The 19,624-nt window shown below is 35.9% G+C and overlaps 1 protein-coding gene and 1 long non-coding RNA gene across 11 annotated transcripts in view; one reads left to right on the forward strand and one right to left on the reverse strand.

Annotated features, from left to right (window-relative positions):
• Nucleotides 1–19,624, reverse strand: part of AKAP9 (A-kinase anchoring protein 9) — a 168,300-nt gene that overhangs the window by 134,932 nt on the left and 13,744 nt on the right. For all 10 annotated transcript variants that reach the window (XM_036010625.1, XM_036010628.1, XM_036010627.1 and 7 more), the window contains exons 2-3: nucleotides 10,154–10,408; nucleotides 7,803–7,847 (exon numbers count right to left, since the gene is read on the reverse strand). In XM_036010625.1, the coding sequence (XP_035866518.1) occupies nucleotides 7,803–7,847; nucleotides 10,154–10,408 (300 nt within the window). The remainder of the gene's footprint in view (nucleotides 1–7,802; nucleotides 7,848–10,153; nucleotides 10,409–19,624) is intronic.
• Nucleotides 10,442–15,742, forward strand: LOC118497073. The gene is made up of 2 exons (XR_004899625.1): nucleotides 10,442–11,294; nucleotides 11,513–15,742. It is a non-coding gene; the product is annotated as an uncharacterized LOC118497073 (long non-coding RNA).

Genomic DNA, 19,624 nt, shown 5'->3' on the forward strand with positions numbered 1-19,624 from the left:
GAATATTATAACCAAGGATTTACATAAGCAGCCACATACAGACTGTTAAGAAGGGCGAGATGTGAAGAGGGCTGGCCCCTGCACCCACATGCAGCATGCAGTGGCCGACAAGCTGGAGGGATATCTCAGCTGCAAAAGTCGCCGCCCAAGGAACATGAGGTCTAAACGCTGTGCTGGGACCCCCAACTTTGGGCACCAGGGCTGGGAAATGGAGCCTACATAGCATCTGGCAGTGAAAATCAGTGGGGACTCTGACTGCCAGGAAGAGGAGGGACTCTGCTAGAATCTCAGATGCTCTCCTAAAGGGGCAATGCACAGGATCTTAGTTTCAGGCACTCACCTAGGCTTCTAGCAGAGGGAAGACAACTTGGCATATGGCAGTCATACAGAGAAGACCTGCAGAAAGGACTGTTGGCTGCAACCAACAGAGACCTTTGGTGAGTCCTTTCTCTGGAGAAACTACAGGTACATACTCAGACAGACTTGGAACTGTGAGGCTTTGGAGTGGGGGCCAGTCTTTGCTTTCTTTCACCTGCAAACTCAGCCAGCACCATTCCCAGCGGGAGACAGTTTTATTTTATCTTCCTGAGTCCCAGTGGCCCTTCCCTGCTGGGTCAGTTCCAGAGGAGTAAGGGAATAGAGCTGTGGCCTTCAAAACATGTCTCCCTAAGAGGCTCCGATCCACGGCTCAAGAGGGCACAGATACAGAGCTGAGGGGGAGCACAGAACTTGCTCCTCTCCCACAGGCTCAGCCAGCGCCATCCTAAGCCTGTCTTGATCTGTTTTCCCAGGTCCTAAAGACTCCGCCCTGCTGAGCTTGCTCCTGCAGTGTGAACAGCAGGTTTCATCCAACCTGAACTGGTGGTGCACTCCTCCTGGGAGAGCTGGAGTTGGATACTATAGCTCAGACTGAATGATACGGTTCTGGAGTAGGGGCCGCCTACTCCCCACTAAGTGCTTGCCTATGCTTCACCCAAGAAGGGGATCCATTAGCCTCATCCCTGCCACCTGGCTGCCCCACCCTACAGAGCTTTCTCTGTGTGGAAGGGGCAGGGGAGCATGGCAAACTTGAGCCCATTCTATAGTCGTTCTTCAAAAGGCTCTAGAGGAAGTCCAGGCAACCTCAGGGGCTGGCTATGTAGTTGACAGGTAGCCACTGACCTCAGAGAACCTTGGACCTTTGCTGACCAGCACCCAACTCAGAGCTGCAGGAAACTGATTCCTCTACATAGCCTGGCCCCTCCCATTCACACCCAGAACCAGTCAACACAGCCACAATCACTGAATAATGGGTAGTTCCAAACAGAGAGCCCAGAGCCGATTATAAGCAACGACTGACACCAACCTATACCAGAACCCTGGCCAAGCAGGACCAGAACCAATACAACAAGTGGTGGACTTCAAATCTCACCGAAGCTGGACCCAACTAGCCACACAAATGGCACAAAGGGAAACTCCAGCAGGAACCAGACCCTGCTGGGTACAATGTCACCTCAAGGGGAAACCCCTAAATAGTGACTCATACATAGTGAATGAGGTCTATCCTTACAGTCAGCCAAGCTGTGGGTTAGCCCAACCCACGAACAGACCAACAGCATTCAAGACTCAACTACGACAGCAGGGGGCACATAACCCACACGAGAAACATTTTGGCAGCACCTAGCTCAGGTGATCTAGAAGTCGCCACCACTGAGACCAACAAAGCATCTATATGAGAAAGCCCTCATAACAAGCTTAGGAACCATACCAGATCTATCTAATATAAAGAGACAAACACAAGAAGGAAGACAAAGTGGGGAGACAAAGAAATATGCCCCAATTGAAAGAACAAGGGAGATCCCCAGAAAAACAATTAAATGAATTAGAAGCAACCAAGAGACCAGCTGAAGACTTTAAAACAACAGTTATAAGGATGCTCGAGGACCTGAGGGGAAGAATAGATGATCTCAGTGAGACCTTTAGGAAAGAGTAGGCATTATAAAGGATATAGAAACCATTAAAAAGAACCAGTCAGAAATAAGACTACAATATAAAGAATATACTACAAAAAATCAAAGCAGGTTAGATGAAGCAGAGGATCAAATCAGCTATACAGAGGTGAGGGGGAGCACAGAACAGTAAGCAGAACAAAAAAATGAGGAAAGTTGAAGAGACCTCTGCAACAACATCAAGTGCAACAACATCCGCATTATAGGAGCACCAGAAAAGGAAGAGAGTGAGCAAGGGATCAAGAACCTGTTTGAAGAAATAATGGCTGAAAATTTCCCTAACTTAATAAAAAAGTCACACAAGTTCAGGAAGCACAGAGAGTCCTATCAAGATGAACTCAAAGAGGCCCACACTAAGACACATCATAATTAAAATGGCAAAGGTTAAAGACAAAAAGAGAATCTTCAAGGCAGCAAGAGAAAGACAGTTACTGACAAGGGAGCTCCCATAAGGCTGTCAACTAATTTCTCAACAGAAACACTTCAAGCCAAAAGGGACTGGCATGAAATATTCGAAGTGCTGAAAAGCAAGGACTTACAACCAACACTACTTTATCCAATAAGGCTTTCATTTAAAACTGAAGATGAATAAAAAACTTACAAGCCAAAAAAAAAAAAGAAAGAAAAAGAAAAAAGGAGTTCATCACCACCAAACTAGAATTGTAAGAAATATTAAAGGGCCTGATGAAAAACAGGGAATAAAATATATACAGAGGAACATAGGTGTAAAGAATAAAAAGGCAGTATATAAGTGTCAATAATAACTTTAAATGTGAACAGATTAAATGCTACAATCAAAAGACACACTGGGTAGCTGAATGGATAAGAAAACATGACCCATATATAAGCTGTCTACAAAGGACCCACCCCAGAACAAAACATGCACACAGACTGAAAGTGAAGGGAAAAAAAATAAATATTCCATGCAAGTGGAAACAAACAAACAAAAGCTAGGGTAGCAGTACTTAATCAGACAAAACAGACCTCAAAACAAAGGCCATAACAAGACAAAGAGGGACATTACATAATACTAAAGGGATCAATCCAACAAAATGATATAACCATTGGAAACATATGTACACTCAACACATATACCTAAGGGATAGATGGACAGCAAATACGATCATAAATGGGGATTTTAACACCCCATTGACATCAATGGATAGATCTTCCAGACAAAAAGCCAACAAGGCAACAGAACATTTCATCCCAAAGTAGCAGAATACAAATTCTTTTCAAGTGTACATGGAAAATTCTCTAAAACAGACCACATGCTATGACACAAGACAAGCCTTAATAAATTCGAGAAGACTAAACTCATACAAGCATCTTTTTCAAACACAATGGTATGAAACTAGAAATTAACTGCAATTTAAAAACTCAGAAACACTCAAACACATGGAAGCTAAATAACATATTAAACAATGAATGGGTTAACCATGAGATCAAGCAAGAAATCAAAAATTACTGGAAGACCCAGCATCCCAAAATCTATGAAACACAGTGAAAGCAGTGTGAGAGGGAAGTCCATAGCCTTATAAACCTACCTCAAGAAGCAAGAAGAATCTGAAATAAATAATCTAGCCTTCACCAAAAGAACCAGAGAAACAACAAAGAAAGCTGAAAGTAAGTAGAAGAAAGGAAATAATGAAGAATGGGAATAAATGAAATGGAGACAAAAACAAAACAAAATATCAATGAAACCAAAAGCTTGTTCTTCAAAGAAATAAACAAGATTGACAAATCTTTAACCAAAATCATCAAGAGAAAAAGAGACAGAGGATCCAAATAAAATCAGAAATGAAAGAGGAGAGGTAACAACTGACACCATATAAACACAAAGGATTGTAAGAAAATATTATAAATTACTATATGCCAGGATATCGGACAGCCTGGGTGAAATGAAACATTTTATTGAATCTAGAAACATTCACTCTTCCAAAACTGAACCAGGTAGAATCAGAAAATCTGAATAGGTCAGTTACAACTAATGAAATAGAAGCAGTAATCAAAAACTCCCGGCAAACAAAAGCCCTGGACTAGATGTCTTCATAGGCAAATTCTACCTAACATTCAAATAACTAACACTTGTCCTTCTCAAACTATTCACAAAAATTCAGGAAGAAGGAAGACTTCCAATCTCATTTTATACAGCCAGCATTATCCTAATTCCAAAACTAGATAAAGACACTACAAAGAACAAACATTCTAGGTCATCAATCCCTGATGAACCTAAATGCTAAAATCCTCAACAAAATATTAGCAAATGAGTAGATACAGAATAAATATTCCAAAAATTAATGTGGAACCACAAAAGGTCCCGAATAGCCACAGCAATCTTGAGAAGAACAAAGTTGGAAGTATCACAATACTTAATACAAAACTATATTACTAGGCCATAGTAATCAAAGCAGTATGTTACTGGCATTAAGAACAGGCATACAGATCAATGGAACAGAATAGAGAGCCCAGAAATAAAACCACACTTTCACAGTCAATTAATACTTGATAAAGGTGGCAAAAACATACAATGGAGTAAAGACAGTCTCTTCAATAAATGGTGTTGGGAAAATCGAACAGATACATACAAAAAAAGATGAACTACACCACCAACTTACACCACACACAAGAATAAACTTAAAATGGATTGAAGACTTAAATGTAAATTGCAAAACCATAAAAATCCTAGAAAACACAGGCAGTCAAATCCCAGACATTTCTCATAGCAGTATTTTTGCTGATATACCTCCTTGGGCAAGGGAAACAAAGGGAATAATACACAAATGGGGCTACATCAAGCTAAAAAGTTTCTGCATAGCAAAAGAAACTATAGACAAAATGAAAAGGCAACTCAATGAATGGAAGAACATATTCACCAATGATACATCTGATAAGGAGTTAATTTCCAAAATATATAAAATACATACAACTCACCACCTAGAAAACAATCCAGTCAAAAAATGGGCAAAGGCTTTCAACAGACACTTCTCCAAAGAGGACATACAGAGGGTCAAGATATGGAAAGATGCTCAACATCACTAATCAGAAAGATGCAAATTAAAACTATAATGAGATATCACCTCACACCTGCTAGAACAACTACCATCAATAAATCAAAAAACAGTAAGTTCTGGTGAAGATGCAGAAAAAAGGGAATGCTTTTGCCCTGTTTGTGAGAATGCAGACTGGTACAGTCACTGTGCAAAACAGTATGGAGTTTTCTCAAAAAACTAAAAATGGAACTGCCTTTTGAACCTGTAGTCCCACTTCTGAGAATATATTCTAAGAATCCTAAAACACCAATTCTAAAAAATATATACACCCCTACGTTCACAGCAGTGTTACTTACAATAGCCAAGATCAGGAAAATAGCCCAAGTGTCCATCAGTAGATAAGTGGGTAAAAAAGCTGTGGCACACTGAAACTATGGAATACTACTTGGCTGTAAAAAAGAAGGAAACCTTACGTTTTATGGCAGCATGGATGGACCTGGAGATTATTATACTAAGTGAATTAGCCAGTTAGAGAAAGACAAGTACCGTATGATCTCACTTACATGTGGAATCTAATGAACAAAACTAACTGACAAACAAAACAGAAATAGAGGTGTAGTCACATGGAACACACTGACAGCTGTCAGAGGGAAGGGATGAAAAAAGAAGGAATCAAACAAAAAATAGATACATACACACATATAAAACACTAGACACAAACAACAGTATGGTAACAGCCAGAGGGAAAGTGCAGGGGGAGGTAAAAGAGGGCAAAGGAGGGATAAATGAGGACGGAAAGAAACTGCTTTGGTAATGGGTGCACAAGCAATATGGAGATGATGTTTTCATGAGTTGTACACTTGAAACCTGTAGTTAACCAATGTCACCCTAATAAACTCAATAAATAAGTACTATTTGTACCTTACTTTGAAACACATCATATTTAGTAGGTATCACAGTTAAACAGTTTTAATACATTCTTTTGGACCTCCTAATTCCCACCAATTTTTAAATTTAAAAAATCTAGTAAAATGTGTCTTACTGTAACAAGAATTTCCAATATTATTTCTTTGCATTTTCATAATGAGAACTTTAAAATCACAATCTTTTTATGTCTTTAGCTTTTAAATTAATGTTAATAACATCAATTTTTTTTCTTTTTTCAAAGTGAAAATATGGCTATATAAATTTTAACCAAATTTCATAGGCACATATGAGAGACAGTTTGACCTACAGACACATGCCTTATAAAAAATTTCACTTTGGGTCCTAAATGGTATGGTTCAGTGAGTAGGCATCATATTGCAAAACAAGCAGTTTGATCCCTGGTCAGGGCACATGCCTGGGTTGTGTCAAGGTCCACCGCTGGGGGTGCCTGTGAAAGGCAGCTAACTGATGGAGAGGTGTTTCTCTCACACTTTGGAGTTTCTCTCTCTTTCTCTCTCCCTTCCTCTCTCTCTAAAAATAAATAAATAAAATCTTTAAAAAATTTTTTTAATTTACCCTGTGTAAAGAAAAAAATGCACTTTGTGGAGTTCTGGGATGCCAGAAAAATGTAGGCAGTTCAAGCACCAAGCCATCTAAAACTTCCAATCAGTAAAGACAAGCTATAAGAATTAAGGCACTACAGAAAGAGGAAAGCAATGTTTTTATATATAAGCTCCAAATTTAAAGTCATAAGAGCAGAATCTTTGAATTGAGAGCTGCTTTGATTTTAAATTGAGATACTTTACATAAAAGCAACTTTATGTAGGCTGAATAGGGCAGCAATTTATTTAACCCTGGTTTTAATTACTTTCCTGACAAGATAACTAATTAACTATATTTCCAGCTTTTAAACACATGATATTTTGGGGTTTTTAAAGATTTTTTATTATTATTCTATTACAGTTGTCCCAATTTTTCCCCCTTTGCCTCACTCCATGCGCCCACCCACCCACCCACACAGTCTATCCCCACACCATGTCCATGGGCCATCCATGCATGTTCTTTGTCTAGTCCTTTCCCCTTCTTTCCACCATTATCCCCTCCCTCCTCTCCTGTGGTCGCTATAAACACATATTTTTGAAGTGTCAAAGTTTTTACTCCCATTGGCAATACAACACAGTAATATGTTCATTTAAGAACATAAAGTTGTTCTTTTTAATATTAGAAACCTACAATAAATCAAAACTTATGGACTATACTGAGTTACTGAACCATTCAGAATAAGGAATATTTTTCCAAATCCTCAAATGGGCCAAAGAAATAACACATGGACCAAAGAAAAAACAATCATATCTAAAAGAATAAGAAAAAGTTAATAAAATGACATATTTATTACTAGCATATAAAGGAAGTATTTGCTAAAGTGGTCAATGCCTATATCAGCTTTTATTACCTATATTAAAATCATTATTGCAACATTAATTTCAATAAATGAATTTATATAACTAGAATTCAAACATCTGTAAAAAGCATTTCTCATAATAAAATAATCTATATTATAAAATGTTTACTGTGTTAAATATGGTTACTTTATAATAATCATGTATTTTATATAACAGTATCAAACATTCTGAGAAACTGAAAAAAAAGGGCTTTTATCTAATTAAGGACCAAGCTATTCATATAGATGTCTAAGACCTTTGTTAATAGCCTGAAAAAAAGATATATCATAAAAATACCTTTAGGTTTTCTAGGTCATTTATATTATATCACGTTAAACTATTTTGTTATATTTATAAAAAATACAGAACCATGTGAACTACAAAAAGCAAAGTACTAATCAACAGTTTTAAGAAAAATATAAAATGTCAGTCATAACATTACTTATTCTTACCTCTGAACTATAATCATCGGCTGTGGTTGAAATTTCACTTTCCGGCTAAAACAAAAGTAAAAACCAATTACATTAAAGCCTTTCCTCATCTAAATACTGTACTTTATTAACCTATTACTTTTGATGCTAATGATAAAAAGTCACTAAAAACTGTAAAAATTATTTAGATCTTTAAATTTTTACTGATTAGTAATTGCTAAATAACACATGTAAAATTTAACCTAGGCATTTTTCTATATATAAAAGTATCAAGAGCTATTTTCATACAAGGCTTTGCATTATTAAGAATCATTTGTTACACAAAAGCACCCATTAAGATATCAGCCCATTAATTCTTGTGTCTCTTTTAAATAAAAAAGTCCTAATATGTTAGTAAAAAAGTTCAATTTCTTCCAAAGGAAGAATCATCTAATCTTGATGCTAGAAAAGTAATAACAACTTAAAGAAAAAGTAGAAGCTTTGCTGTCATTAACACCTTTGCAGCCTGCAAAGCACTTTTACAGACATTCTCATGTCTGCCACCCTTACATCCCTGGGATTTGGGTATGAAGGCGAATGGCTTTCCCAAGCTGCCCTCCGCTGAGAAGTACTGTGCTTGCTAGGGAGTCATGGAGGTCACCTAAATTTTCACTGTTTTCACTCTTCTTCCTCTCATGTAAGAATCGCATTTTACAAGTGAGAAAAAAGACCCAGATATTTCACCTCTTCGTTCAACAAAATCAAGCACCAAAATGGTGCTATTATATTATTTGAAAGGTCCAGATTTCAACAGAATTTCAATATATACAAATAAAAAAGAAAATATGGACCATTCAAAAGAAAAATAGCAGCCAATAGAAAATGTCCCTAAGGAAACACAGATATTGGACTTAAATAAACAAAGGCTTTATTTTAAACTAGCTATTTTAAATATAGTCAAATATGTGTCTAAAGAACTAAATTATAAAAATAATGTCTCACCAAATAGAAACTATCAATAAAGAGAAAGAATGAATAAAAGAACCGAAAAGAAATTATGGTGTTTAAATAACTGAAATGAAAAATTCACTAGAAGGACTAATAGCACATCTAAGGATGAAGAATAAAGAATCAGCAAACTACAAAATAGTTCAAATGAAATGATCCAATCTGAGGAAACGAAAGAAAAAAAATAACAATGAAGAAAATGAACAGAGCATCAGAAATCTGTGTAACAATATCGAACATACAACATATGAACAATGGAAGACCCAAGAAAGAGAGGACAGACAGGGGAGGAAAGAATATTTGAAAACATAATGGCTGAAAACTTTCCAAATTAATAAAAACATTAATCTACACACCGAAGAAGCTCAAAGTAGGAAAAACTCAAAAAAAGATACATTCTTACAATGAATAACAAATCTCTGACACTCCTGACCTTTTGAATAAAGCTCAAATCCCCGTATGTCCAAAGCTTTTGGTTTCCACATAAATATACCAAGGCACAATCCAAGTTACAATAATCTGCCTTGTCTAACATTGTTCCTCCTAAGCATTCCATCATTCTCTACTCCCAGTCTTAGCTGGTGGTTCCACCATCCCATCCACCTTCCAAATAACTTCTTCCTCCTCTCTATATACTGGAAAATTACATTCACCAAGTAGAAGGAGAAAATGAGTATTTTTGAGAACCTTCTGCGGGCTAGCTGCGATCTCCTGCCCTTCACCATTACCACTATCCCACCTTCATTACTTTTGATCAATTTAAAATTAAACTACTTATGGTTTCCAAATCACACCACAATGTTTCATGTCTTTGCGAATGTATTCTCTTTGGCACAGAGACTGTGTCCCCTACTTCTTTACCTCTAGCTAAACAACCATATAAGGATGATCTGAGCATTCTCCCAAATCATGATATTCTAGGGTACCATGCAGGGGTGTCCACCTTTTGGCGTCTCTGTGCCACACTGGAAGAAGTTGTCTTGGGCCACACATTAAATAAATTGAGACATGTAATCTCAAAAAAATCTCACAATGTTTTCAGTAAATTTACGATTTTATGCGAGACCACATTCACAGCCATCCTGGGCCGCATGCAGCCCGTGGACTGCAGGTGGACAACCCTGACTGCAAGCACAGCTTTAAATGAAGGAACACGGTCTATCTTACATCTGCCCCCCCACTCCACTAGATTGACTTTCCTAATGAACAGAAACTGTCATACTTACCTCTGTATCCTTGGTGCTCAGTCCTTGGTGTATTATAGTTGCTCAATAAATGTTTATTGAATCAAGCACATGTACATTTGCACAGAATGCTAATGAATGTTGTCTTACAAAAACTTTCACTTATAATTTTAATGTTTGAAAATCTGGGTGAATACTTACTTCAGCAGAGAAGACCTGGTCATGTTTGATTATTTCTCCACTGTGTAGAGTTCTCATTATTGTGGATTCAGGAGTCACAACTGATCCTACTCCCTGAGAACTATTCATGCACATATCATCACTGTGTGATTGCTCAATATTCAAAGAATGGTATGCTGACACATCATGTTTACTGCTTGAAGTATTCTTCTTTTTTTTCTTCTTAGAGGGATTCTGCCCATCACACTGAGCTTTCCTTTGTCGAAACTGGGCAAGCTATAGAGAGAGAGAGAGGGAGGGAGGGAGAGGGAGAGAAAGAAATTGATTGAGATTGCCATTACTGTCAAAGATAATTTTTCTTTATCACCACTAAGAAAAAATAGCTTTGAAGTCTCTTTCTTTAAACCATTATTAAAATGATGACAAAAATAAAGGACAACTGTTAGTTTTAATACATGAATAACAAACTACAAAGAAATTAAGTTATTTCTGAATGAATGCTTTTAAATATTGAAAAGAATGAAAAACATCACGTTTAAAGAAAAAAACTAGCCCAGAATTGCGTAGAATCAGGAAAAACAGGTGCTCTCATTCACTGTTTGTTGAGAGTGTAAACTCTGGATATGATTATATAAAAATATAAAAGCTCTAAATAAATTTGCTTTGTGGAATTCCTGGGACTTCTACTAATTTATAACAAATGAAATTAGTCCATGAAAAAATGATTTAGCTACATAAATGATCACTGCAGCCTTGTTTATAATGAGGAAAATTAGAAATAATTTTATCACTTTTCCTCATCAAACGACAGTGCCTCTAATCCCTTACTCATGGGAACATTTGCCATGTCCTAGGCCCACTTCTGTTTATCATTTCCTTGACACGTTTTAACTTTTGTGCACAAGTTCTTATTTATTTTAAAAGAATATTTTCTACCCATGGTATTTATTAACAGTTAGCATTGCTTGTGATTTCTTTAACAAAGTAGTAAACAGGAATAAATACAATGAAAAATAAAACTACATTATTAAAATTTTAGATAGTACTGCTGAAGGTTATGAAAGAAACAGGTAAGTACGAGAAGGGTGTAAAGGGTATATGGGCACTGAACAGACTTTTGCTTTGTCATTAGCAGATGAACTTCAAAAAAGCATCTAGAAAGGTAGTAACTTCACCCTGGCTGGCGTAGCTCAGTGGATTGAGCGTGGGCTGCGAACCAGGCATCGCAGGTTCGATTCCCAGTGAGGGCACATGCCTAGGTTGCAGGCCATGACCCCCCGCAACCGCACATTCATGTCTCTGTCTCTCTCTCTCTTTCTCCCTCCCTTCCCTCTCTAAAAATAAATAAATAAAATCTTAAAAAAAAAAAAAAAAAGAAAGGTAGTAACTTCCTTACAATACTATCCAGTATTACTTAATTGGAGTAATCACTTAATACTGGGTCAGGGTATCACCTAAAATATCTGTCACCACCTAATATCAGAAGTAGGTATTACATACTTTGGGTAACACTGGATTAACTCAATTAAAATAATATTAATGCAAAGTATTATTAATAATAAATATATGTATGATGTAGCAGTTATAAAATAATATTGTAAAGTATTTTTCTTAATAAAAGGAAAATTATGTGCTTCTCTGTTAACAAAGACAAGGCAGGATTCGGAATCACAGACTCCGTCAATTCATTCTAACCAGCTTGAATTTTAATAACATAACATACATAGGCACAGGTAAATTCTGGAAGAATATAACCATAATAACTTTGGTATTTGAGATTACAGGTCCTTTGTTTTATGCTCATTTGAAATTTCTTTCTTTATGTAATACGTTTTCTAAATTTTATATGAAACTATTAACCATGAATTCCTAAATTTAGTTTGAGCTCTTGATCATTCTTGAGCAGAAAAATGAAAGCATGAGAACAGGTGTAAGCCCTTTGTACCTTAAAAAAGAGGAAATCTGCTACCAGTAAATGAATTATATAACTACTAATTAGACCAATTATAAAGTAGCCATTAAATTTCTTATAAAGCATTAAAGCCATCTAATAATGATGTTGATTTCTTTAACTATCAAAATATGTGGCAAACACCAGAACCTACAGAATAACACACAGCATATTTTATACTCATGTTGTCTGCTGTAGAAGAAGAAAAGTATATAGTGTTAACAAGAAAGTCTACTTCATAAATCAGAACTCTCTAATTACTGACCTTGGAGAATATAAAAATACATTACATTAAAAATTTTTTCCCAGCCATTTAGCAACTTGCTAGTTATCCTACCTCATGTCTGCTTAAGAAACAGATGCAACACCAGTTGCCTCTATTTGTACATTATTAAGCAGCTGGAATGCATTTAAACCACTTTGAGGATAGCAGATTCGTTCTTAAAAATAAACCAATTCAAACACCACTACATATTATCTGTAAATAGAATTGAAAGCCTAGGCACATATTTTTTAAAAGACCCCTAAGAGAGAATGCAAAACCAACAAAAATATTAATAATGGCATTCTTGATATTTAAGCTCAATTTCAAAAGCTTCTTAAAAGCCTATGTTATCTGTGTTAAAAAATATATTCAGACAGAGTATATCAGGACAAAAATGAATATTCTGTTCAAAATCTCAACTCTCTTAAGTTAAATACATAATTTATATTTAATATTTACTTATATGTACAAACACATAACAAAGGAGAAAACTAAAACTGCATTAAAAAAGTTTAATTAAAAAAATACTGTCTGAGACAAAAGAATCCATTACTAAATAAACCCAAGTGAAACAGTTCATCATAGATACGGAATAAAAAGTAGAATGGTTCTATTAGTGTTCAGAATGAATTATTTGTAAGGGCATAAAATGATCAAGACATTGTTTTAGACCAGTTACTGATTATATGAAGTAAATTTTTTTTTCAGAACAATTAACCAGAAGGTAAAGTCCACAAGGATAAGAAGTTTTGTTCACTGCAATATTTTCAAGGGCTAGAACAGTATTTGACAAATACATGTTGAGTGAAAAATGAATAATTTATCTTTTAAAGTCATCACTAAGTAATCGTTTTAAAGTACTGTTCCATAGAATTTGAGAATTAAGATGATACAGGCATATCTAACTCTACTATACAAAAAAGTCCCACGGTCTCAGAATTAAAATTATCAATTACATGAATTAAAACATAAAATAATCTCTCTCACCATAATCTTTCTTTCAGTACCCCCTAACCCCCCAAAATAAGACAATTAAATTCTCAAAAATAATGCCCACAATATCTTTATAGTAAGAATTCTGTTTTATAAAGGAGAGGATGTGAGATTTTATCATAAATCTAATTTCTTATAGCGATCTAAACTATTTTTATTATAAATCTAAAAAGGACAAGCTAACAGAAAAGCGAGTATCAGAAATGCTACTCAATCAACTAATCACTTGATACTGAAATGATACACTTTAAATTATTGGGAAAACATGAAGTCCAAAACATGCTGAAAATTCATACTATAGCCATCTGTGTTTGTCATTTGAAAGCCAATTATAAAAATGTTAACATATGCAGGCAGCACAGAAATAGTTGAGATTTACTAGAAAGATATGTCCACATACACTTGTGCTTGAAAACTGATTCAGAGCTCAAGAAAGTATCTTACCCTGACTAGAACGTGAATAAACTAAATAAAAATGACTGATAATTTATTAAACTCAATATTTGAAACTTTACAGATGATCATCCTCAATGAAACAAGGACTTCTTAAAATGCTGTATAGAACATGCCAAGTTCTTATGTCACTTCAAAAAAAACTGCTAATTGAAATACGTTGTTTCTTACTTGAGTGTTTACTACGTGCCAGGCACTGTGCTAGACATGAGCTAAAATACGTGGTCCTAATAGTAGGATGTTTTAGTCTAGGCTAGCCTATTACTTCACTGAATTGTGTGAAACAAATAAGATAAAAGTTAGTGTACAATTTCATAAACTCAACAGTCCTCAATACATCTCTAAGAAGGTGGTATGGGATTCTCTCGTCCTAGTACTCTCAAAATAGGCTTTCTGTAAGTGGCGTGGTTGTAGAGTTTTATATCTGTGAAGGAGATAACTTGGCATATGATAGGTAGTAAGTAATTCAATTATTTAGCAAATATTTATTGACAGTTACCTATCATGTGTCCAGCCAGTGCTAAGGGCAGGGCAGGTAGTGATGAATCATATACAAACTCTACTCCTATGAACTGTCATTCAAATAGGAAGAGCAAATTAAACAAATACAGATAAATACAGAAATATATCATTTTAGGAGATAAAATGTGCTCCGAAGAAAAGAGTATAGGTGGTAAAGAAAGCATTCAACAGAGAGACTTAATTTGGATGGGAATGTGGGGAGAGGTCAGGAAGTATTGAGAAAATAATAAGTGGCAAAATAGAACAAGAACATCTGACTCCAAATCCAGTATTCTTTCCATTATACCAATTTGCATGTCATGCATTCTGAGCTCTCTTTTTGTTCATTTGTCATTATTCTTCAAATCCTAGAACACTAAGTTTAAAGGCACAAACAAATGAAATCACTAAGCAAATACTTTTTTGACAAGACTGAGGGAAAACACACATATAAAAACACACATAACACACACCACACACCTCCAAAAGAAAATATTATAAGGTATTTTGAAAATATTGTCTATTCTCTCCAGTTTTCAAAATTGCTAAAAGTAGAGCTACTTTCCATGTTTTTGCTACAGAAAATTTAAGATCCTAATTAATTCTGATTATGGTGATTATTTGTACTTGTCAGTGCTGTCTTTAAACCTTTTTAATATTCCTCAATGAATGTTGCACAAGAATGCTCTACAAACTATTACAGCAAAGCTCCAGGGGCCCAACTATGGAAACAAAAAGATTACAACAGTTGACCCAAACATAATTTGTATTTTATGTAGAGTGAAGTAGGGCAACTGAAAGCAAAGACAAAAGCAACTTTTTGTGCTGTGAAGCATATTTTCCAACAATTCTCAGAGATAGAAACTGTTGGACAATAACAGTGCCAAACAGACCAGGAAAATCAGATATGGCTTTACATTACTGAGCCACTTACCCTATTTATATCCTATAATCTCATTGAATGCAGATTTTTTTCCTCAAAAGTTTTGGAAAATTATGCCTAAGAAGAAAGCAGATTCTACAGACTCAGAAATCACCTTAATTTTACATATTTTAACATGTTTCATTGTCTGGCACATAGCAGGCACAAATATTTGTTGAATGAAAATGCTTCAGAAAGAAGATGGATTACACATAATAGAATACCAGACTGCTGGGTCTACAGAGACTAATAAGCTAGCTATGTGACAAAGGACAGGCCACTTAACCTCTGCAGAACTGTTTCTTCAACTGTAAAATGAAGAGGGATTCAAGGATCTTTCCTCAAAAAGATTCAAGGATCTTTTAAGATTTTTTCCAAATTTAAGGGCCTTTTTGGAGAAATTTTTTCAACTGTCCCCTTTCTATTCTCCTCTCCCTATTTCACTTAGTTATAAAAGAGAAAAACTAGAATTCTACATTTTAAAAAAAAGCTTGCTTGAAAAAACAATTCAATAAACAGTGTCTATTACTAAATGTTCCCAAATTTTAAAAAAGATACAGAATAAAAAGTGGAAAGCTTACATTATGTATTCAGAACAAATCACTTCTAAGTACATACAATTATCAAAGTACTTTTAGGTTCATATTAGTGATTATATAAAGTCAAATAGTTTCAGAACAAATAACTGGAAGGTAAACTCCATGAGGGCAGGGTTTTTTAATTAAAATCAAAGCCTATATAATAGTCTAAGTCTAGAACAGTGCCTGCACATAATAAAAAAAATCTTTATTTTTACAGAAAAGAGATACCAAGAAATAATTTTAGGTATTATTCCTCAGAACTTCAGAATATCTGCATAGTTTCTTTTAAAAAAAATGCTCTCGACATAAAGGCGAAGAAAAGGAGGCCCACACTACAAATAAGAGTGTAATTCAAGTTTAAAAATATACTTATACACAGAAACAAAGGATCAATAAACTGCTAATAGTGATTGCTTATAGCAGTCTCCTCCTCCCCAACAGATCTATAAGGAATATTCACTGATAAAATTATCACGAGCCTGTACATTAATATCGCTGTTTTTAATAGGCTGTAATACAACTACACACCTACCAAAAGTCTCATCCCTAGAGATAGAAAGAAGGCAGAAGCCCCAGGAATACGCTGGCCTAACGCCCGGGCTCTTGCATCAGCCTCTTCAAACACCTTTACATCCCACAAGCAACTGCCAACACTGCAGGTCATTACACTCCACTGTTCAGATGCCACCTGCCTGTTTCATTTCACTGTCACCTAATTATTGGGAACAACGAACAGTGAGAAGAATGGCACTTTGCTCAACCTTATCTTGGTTCCAAATGAATTTTCAGATTTCCATGAGGCCCAACCATACTACCCTTGCCTTCCTTTGAAATCTACCTTTACAAGAACCCTCTATTATCTCTCCCCCACTTACCTATTCTCAGCTTTTGGGGGAACAAATGAGCCCTACTAGAATCAAGGTGTTTACACTTAGCAATTTTCATCAAGTCAATATTTCATAATAAAAAGCAACATGGAGGTTTTATGTTGCTGCTATACAGGTAAAGCAACCATCCTGCTTTACCTGTATAGCAGCAACATAAAACCTCCACCTGGTGGCAGCATACCTACCTAAATGAGACATTTTTAGGAAAAGAATAACCTCTTCAGAGGTTAAACATGCCAAATATATAAACATTCCTTTAGTTTTCTGCCACTTTTATGATAAAATCTGTATTACTTTAAATGGCACATATGGCTCCTTATGATCCCAGCTATTGCTCCGATCTAATTTTCTACTATATATAACAGCTTAATCCTTTATGCTCCAGCATGCGGAGGAGGAGGAGGGCTAATACTTCTTGAACACTTTTTCTAGTCTAACTATGTTCTAAGTGCTTTGTATCTATTAGCTAAATCCTCACAAGGCTGGTACTGCCCTCACTTTCTAGATGGAGAAAAGAAATACAGAGAGGTTAGGTAATTTGCCTACAAGTCACAAAGCTAATAAATGGCAAAGGCAGGATTTGATCCCAGATGGTCTGTCTGGTCTAGTCCAGGCTCATAACCACTACAATTATATTGCTGTTCACAACAAAATCTTTGAAAAAGTAGGTAGCATTCAGCACCTTTTCCCGATTCTCTTTCATTCCCCATCCCACAGTAATCTGAATTCTCATTTGTGACAACTGGCCACTCCTCCTTACTTGAAACTCTGCCTTCCCTTAGTTCCAGAGACATCACTGTCTTCTAGTTTTATACATACTCTGTGTCTGTCTCCTCTGCAGCCTCCTTCTCCACTTGTGTTTTAAACAAGGGGGTTTTCACAGGATTCAACTTAGTCTTCATCCCACTCAGTCCTCTTCCTGAGTGAACCCCCCATTCCCAGAGTGTCAGCTGGCATCTTTAACCCAAATGTTCTCCATCACATGAGCTTCTGATTCTGTCCTAAGCTCCAGACTCATATTCAACTTTACACTGGATCACTCCTCTAGAATGTTCTAATGGAACCCCTGACTCAAAATATCCAAAACAAGTCTCCTTTTTATTTTACTGAAATATTTGTTTCTCTCCAAATATGCCCATATTTCTTATCTCAAAGACCTGTTTCGTGAAAATTCTCCTTTCCCCCCAAATTTGTCAACGTTCCCTGTCTCAGAGACTAGCACCTACACCCTGCCTTCAGCTGCTGAAGTCAGAAAGCTGCAGTCAGTCATCTCTTGTCTTAGTCTGTTTGGAATGTTAGAACTAAATACCACAGACTGGGTAGTGTATAAATGACAGAAATTTATTTCTCACAGTTCCGAAGGTGAGAAGTCCAAGATTAGGGTGCCCACAGATTTGGTGTCTGGTAAGAGGCCACTTTCTAATTCACAGATGGCCATCTTTGAGGGCTCTGCCCTCATGACCTAATCATCTCCCAAGTGCTCCCCCTCCTAACCATCACCTTGGGGGTTAGGATTCCACGTATGTATTTTGGGGCAGGGGACACAAACATGCAGACCACGGCATTTTTCTTATTACCCTTTACAACCAGTTACCAAGGCTTCTCAATCTTGCCTACTGAACACTGACCACGGGTCTCAGAGCTAGTGCAGGGCTAAAATCAGGAACACAATGTCTTGGGTCAGGCAGGCTAGGTCTGAATCCTTGCTCTGCCTCTATGACTTCATGCAAATTACTTAACTTCTCTCTCTTTTTTCCCAGCTATAAAGGAAGGACAGCAACAATATCCACAGTTCTTAGAATAGTTATAAGGATAAAATGAGATAATAAATGTAAAACCCTTAACATAATGCTTAGCATTAGAAAGTGCTAAAGAAATTGGGAGCCACTATTATCAAATTCATACTCTTCTTTCTTCCACTCTCAACCTTCTCATTGTCCAAGTGAGAGAAAATGATGTAGGAACAGAGTGAGGATAAATCAATAAATATTTGGAAGGTAAATCAGCAGAATGTGCTGATTAGCTGGATCTAAAGGCAAAAGAGGGCGAGCCAGGAAAACCAAACAGAAGGGAGGTGGTGTGAACCTGATTTTATTGGGCAGTGGTATTAGAATGGGAAGAAAAGCTGAGACAAATTTTGAACTAAAAGAAAATCATAGATTGAGTTATAAATATGCAGGATATAGGAAAATAAATACAGAATAATTCAAAGGAATTTATTTTTCAACTGAGATGCTTTCTGAATAAGTACTAAAATCCCAAGCCTCGAAAACATCACAGCACATAGATATAAAAGTAAAAACTACAACATTAAAAAAATTTAAATCCAAATCCTGCAAGATAAAAGACTCTGTATATATTCTTCTGTCATGAGAGTTAAACTCTTAAGACCTATTAAAATTACTCCTATCATATTTTTTAGTTTGAATTTTAAAAAATATAATTTTTCCTCAACTAAAAATTCCCAAATTATTTTCTCTTTTTCTCAAACTGTATTGTAAAAACTGCTATTGGTTAAAGTGGAAAAGTAAGAGTTCTCTTGTTGAAGGGAAGTCACTGAGTTGAAATGTTCAGGCATGTATTTATATTACAAAGGTACTTTATGCACATTAAAAATTTGGCACATACTATAAAAGATTTTACATAAAATATTCCCAACACTTTTAAAGTTGTCTACAAATAGAAAATACTGGTAGTTTCTATAACTTCCAACCAAAATCCAATTCTTCTATATATAAACTCCCAGCAGGTATTTGTTAGTGCAGTTTCTACACATTTTCCTCTAGCTTGCCCTTTAGAGCACCTATTTATTTTACTTAAGAAATCAACAAATACATACACAGTACACAGACCCTAAGTATGGTAATTAACTGAGATCACTGCCCCATGTCCAGCACATTGCTGGCATCTCCCACACACACTTTCATATATTACACATC

The sequence above is a fragment of the Phyllostomus discolor genome, chromosome 10 (genome assembly GCF_004126475.2).
Source record: "Phyllostomus discolor isolate MPI-MPIP mPhyDis1 chromosome 10, mPhyDis1.pri.v3, whole genome shotgun sequence".
NCBI classification, from domain to species: Eukaryota; Metazoa; Chordata; class Mammalia; order Chiroptera; family Phyllostomidae; genus Phyllostomus; species Phyllostomus discolor.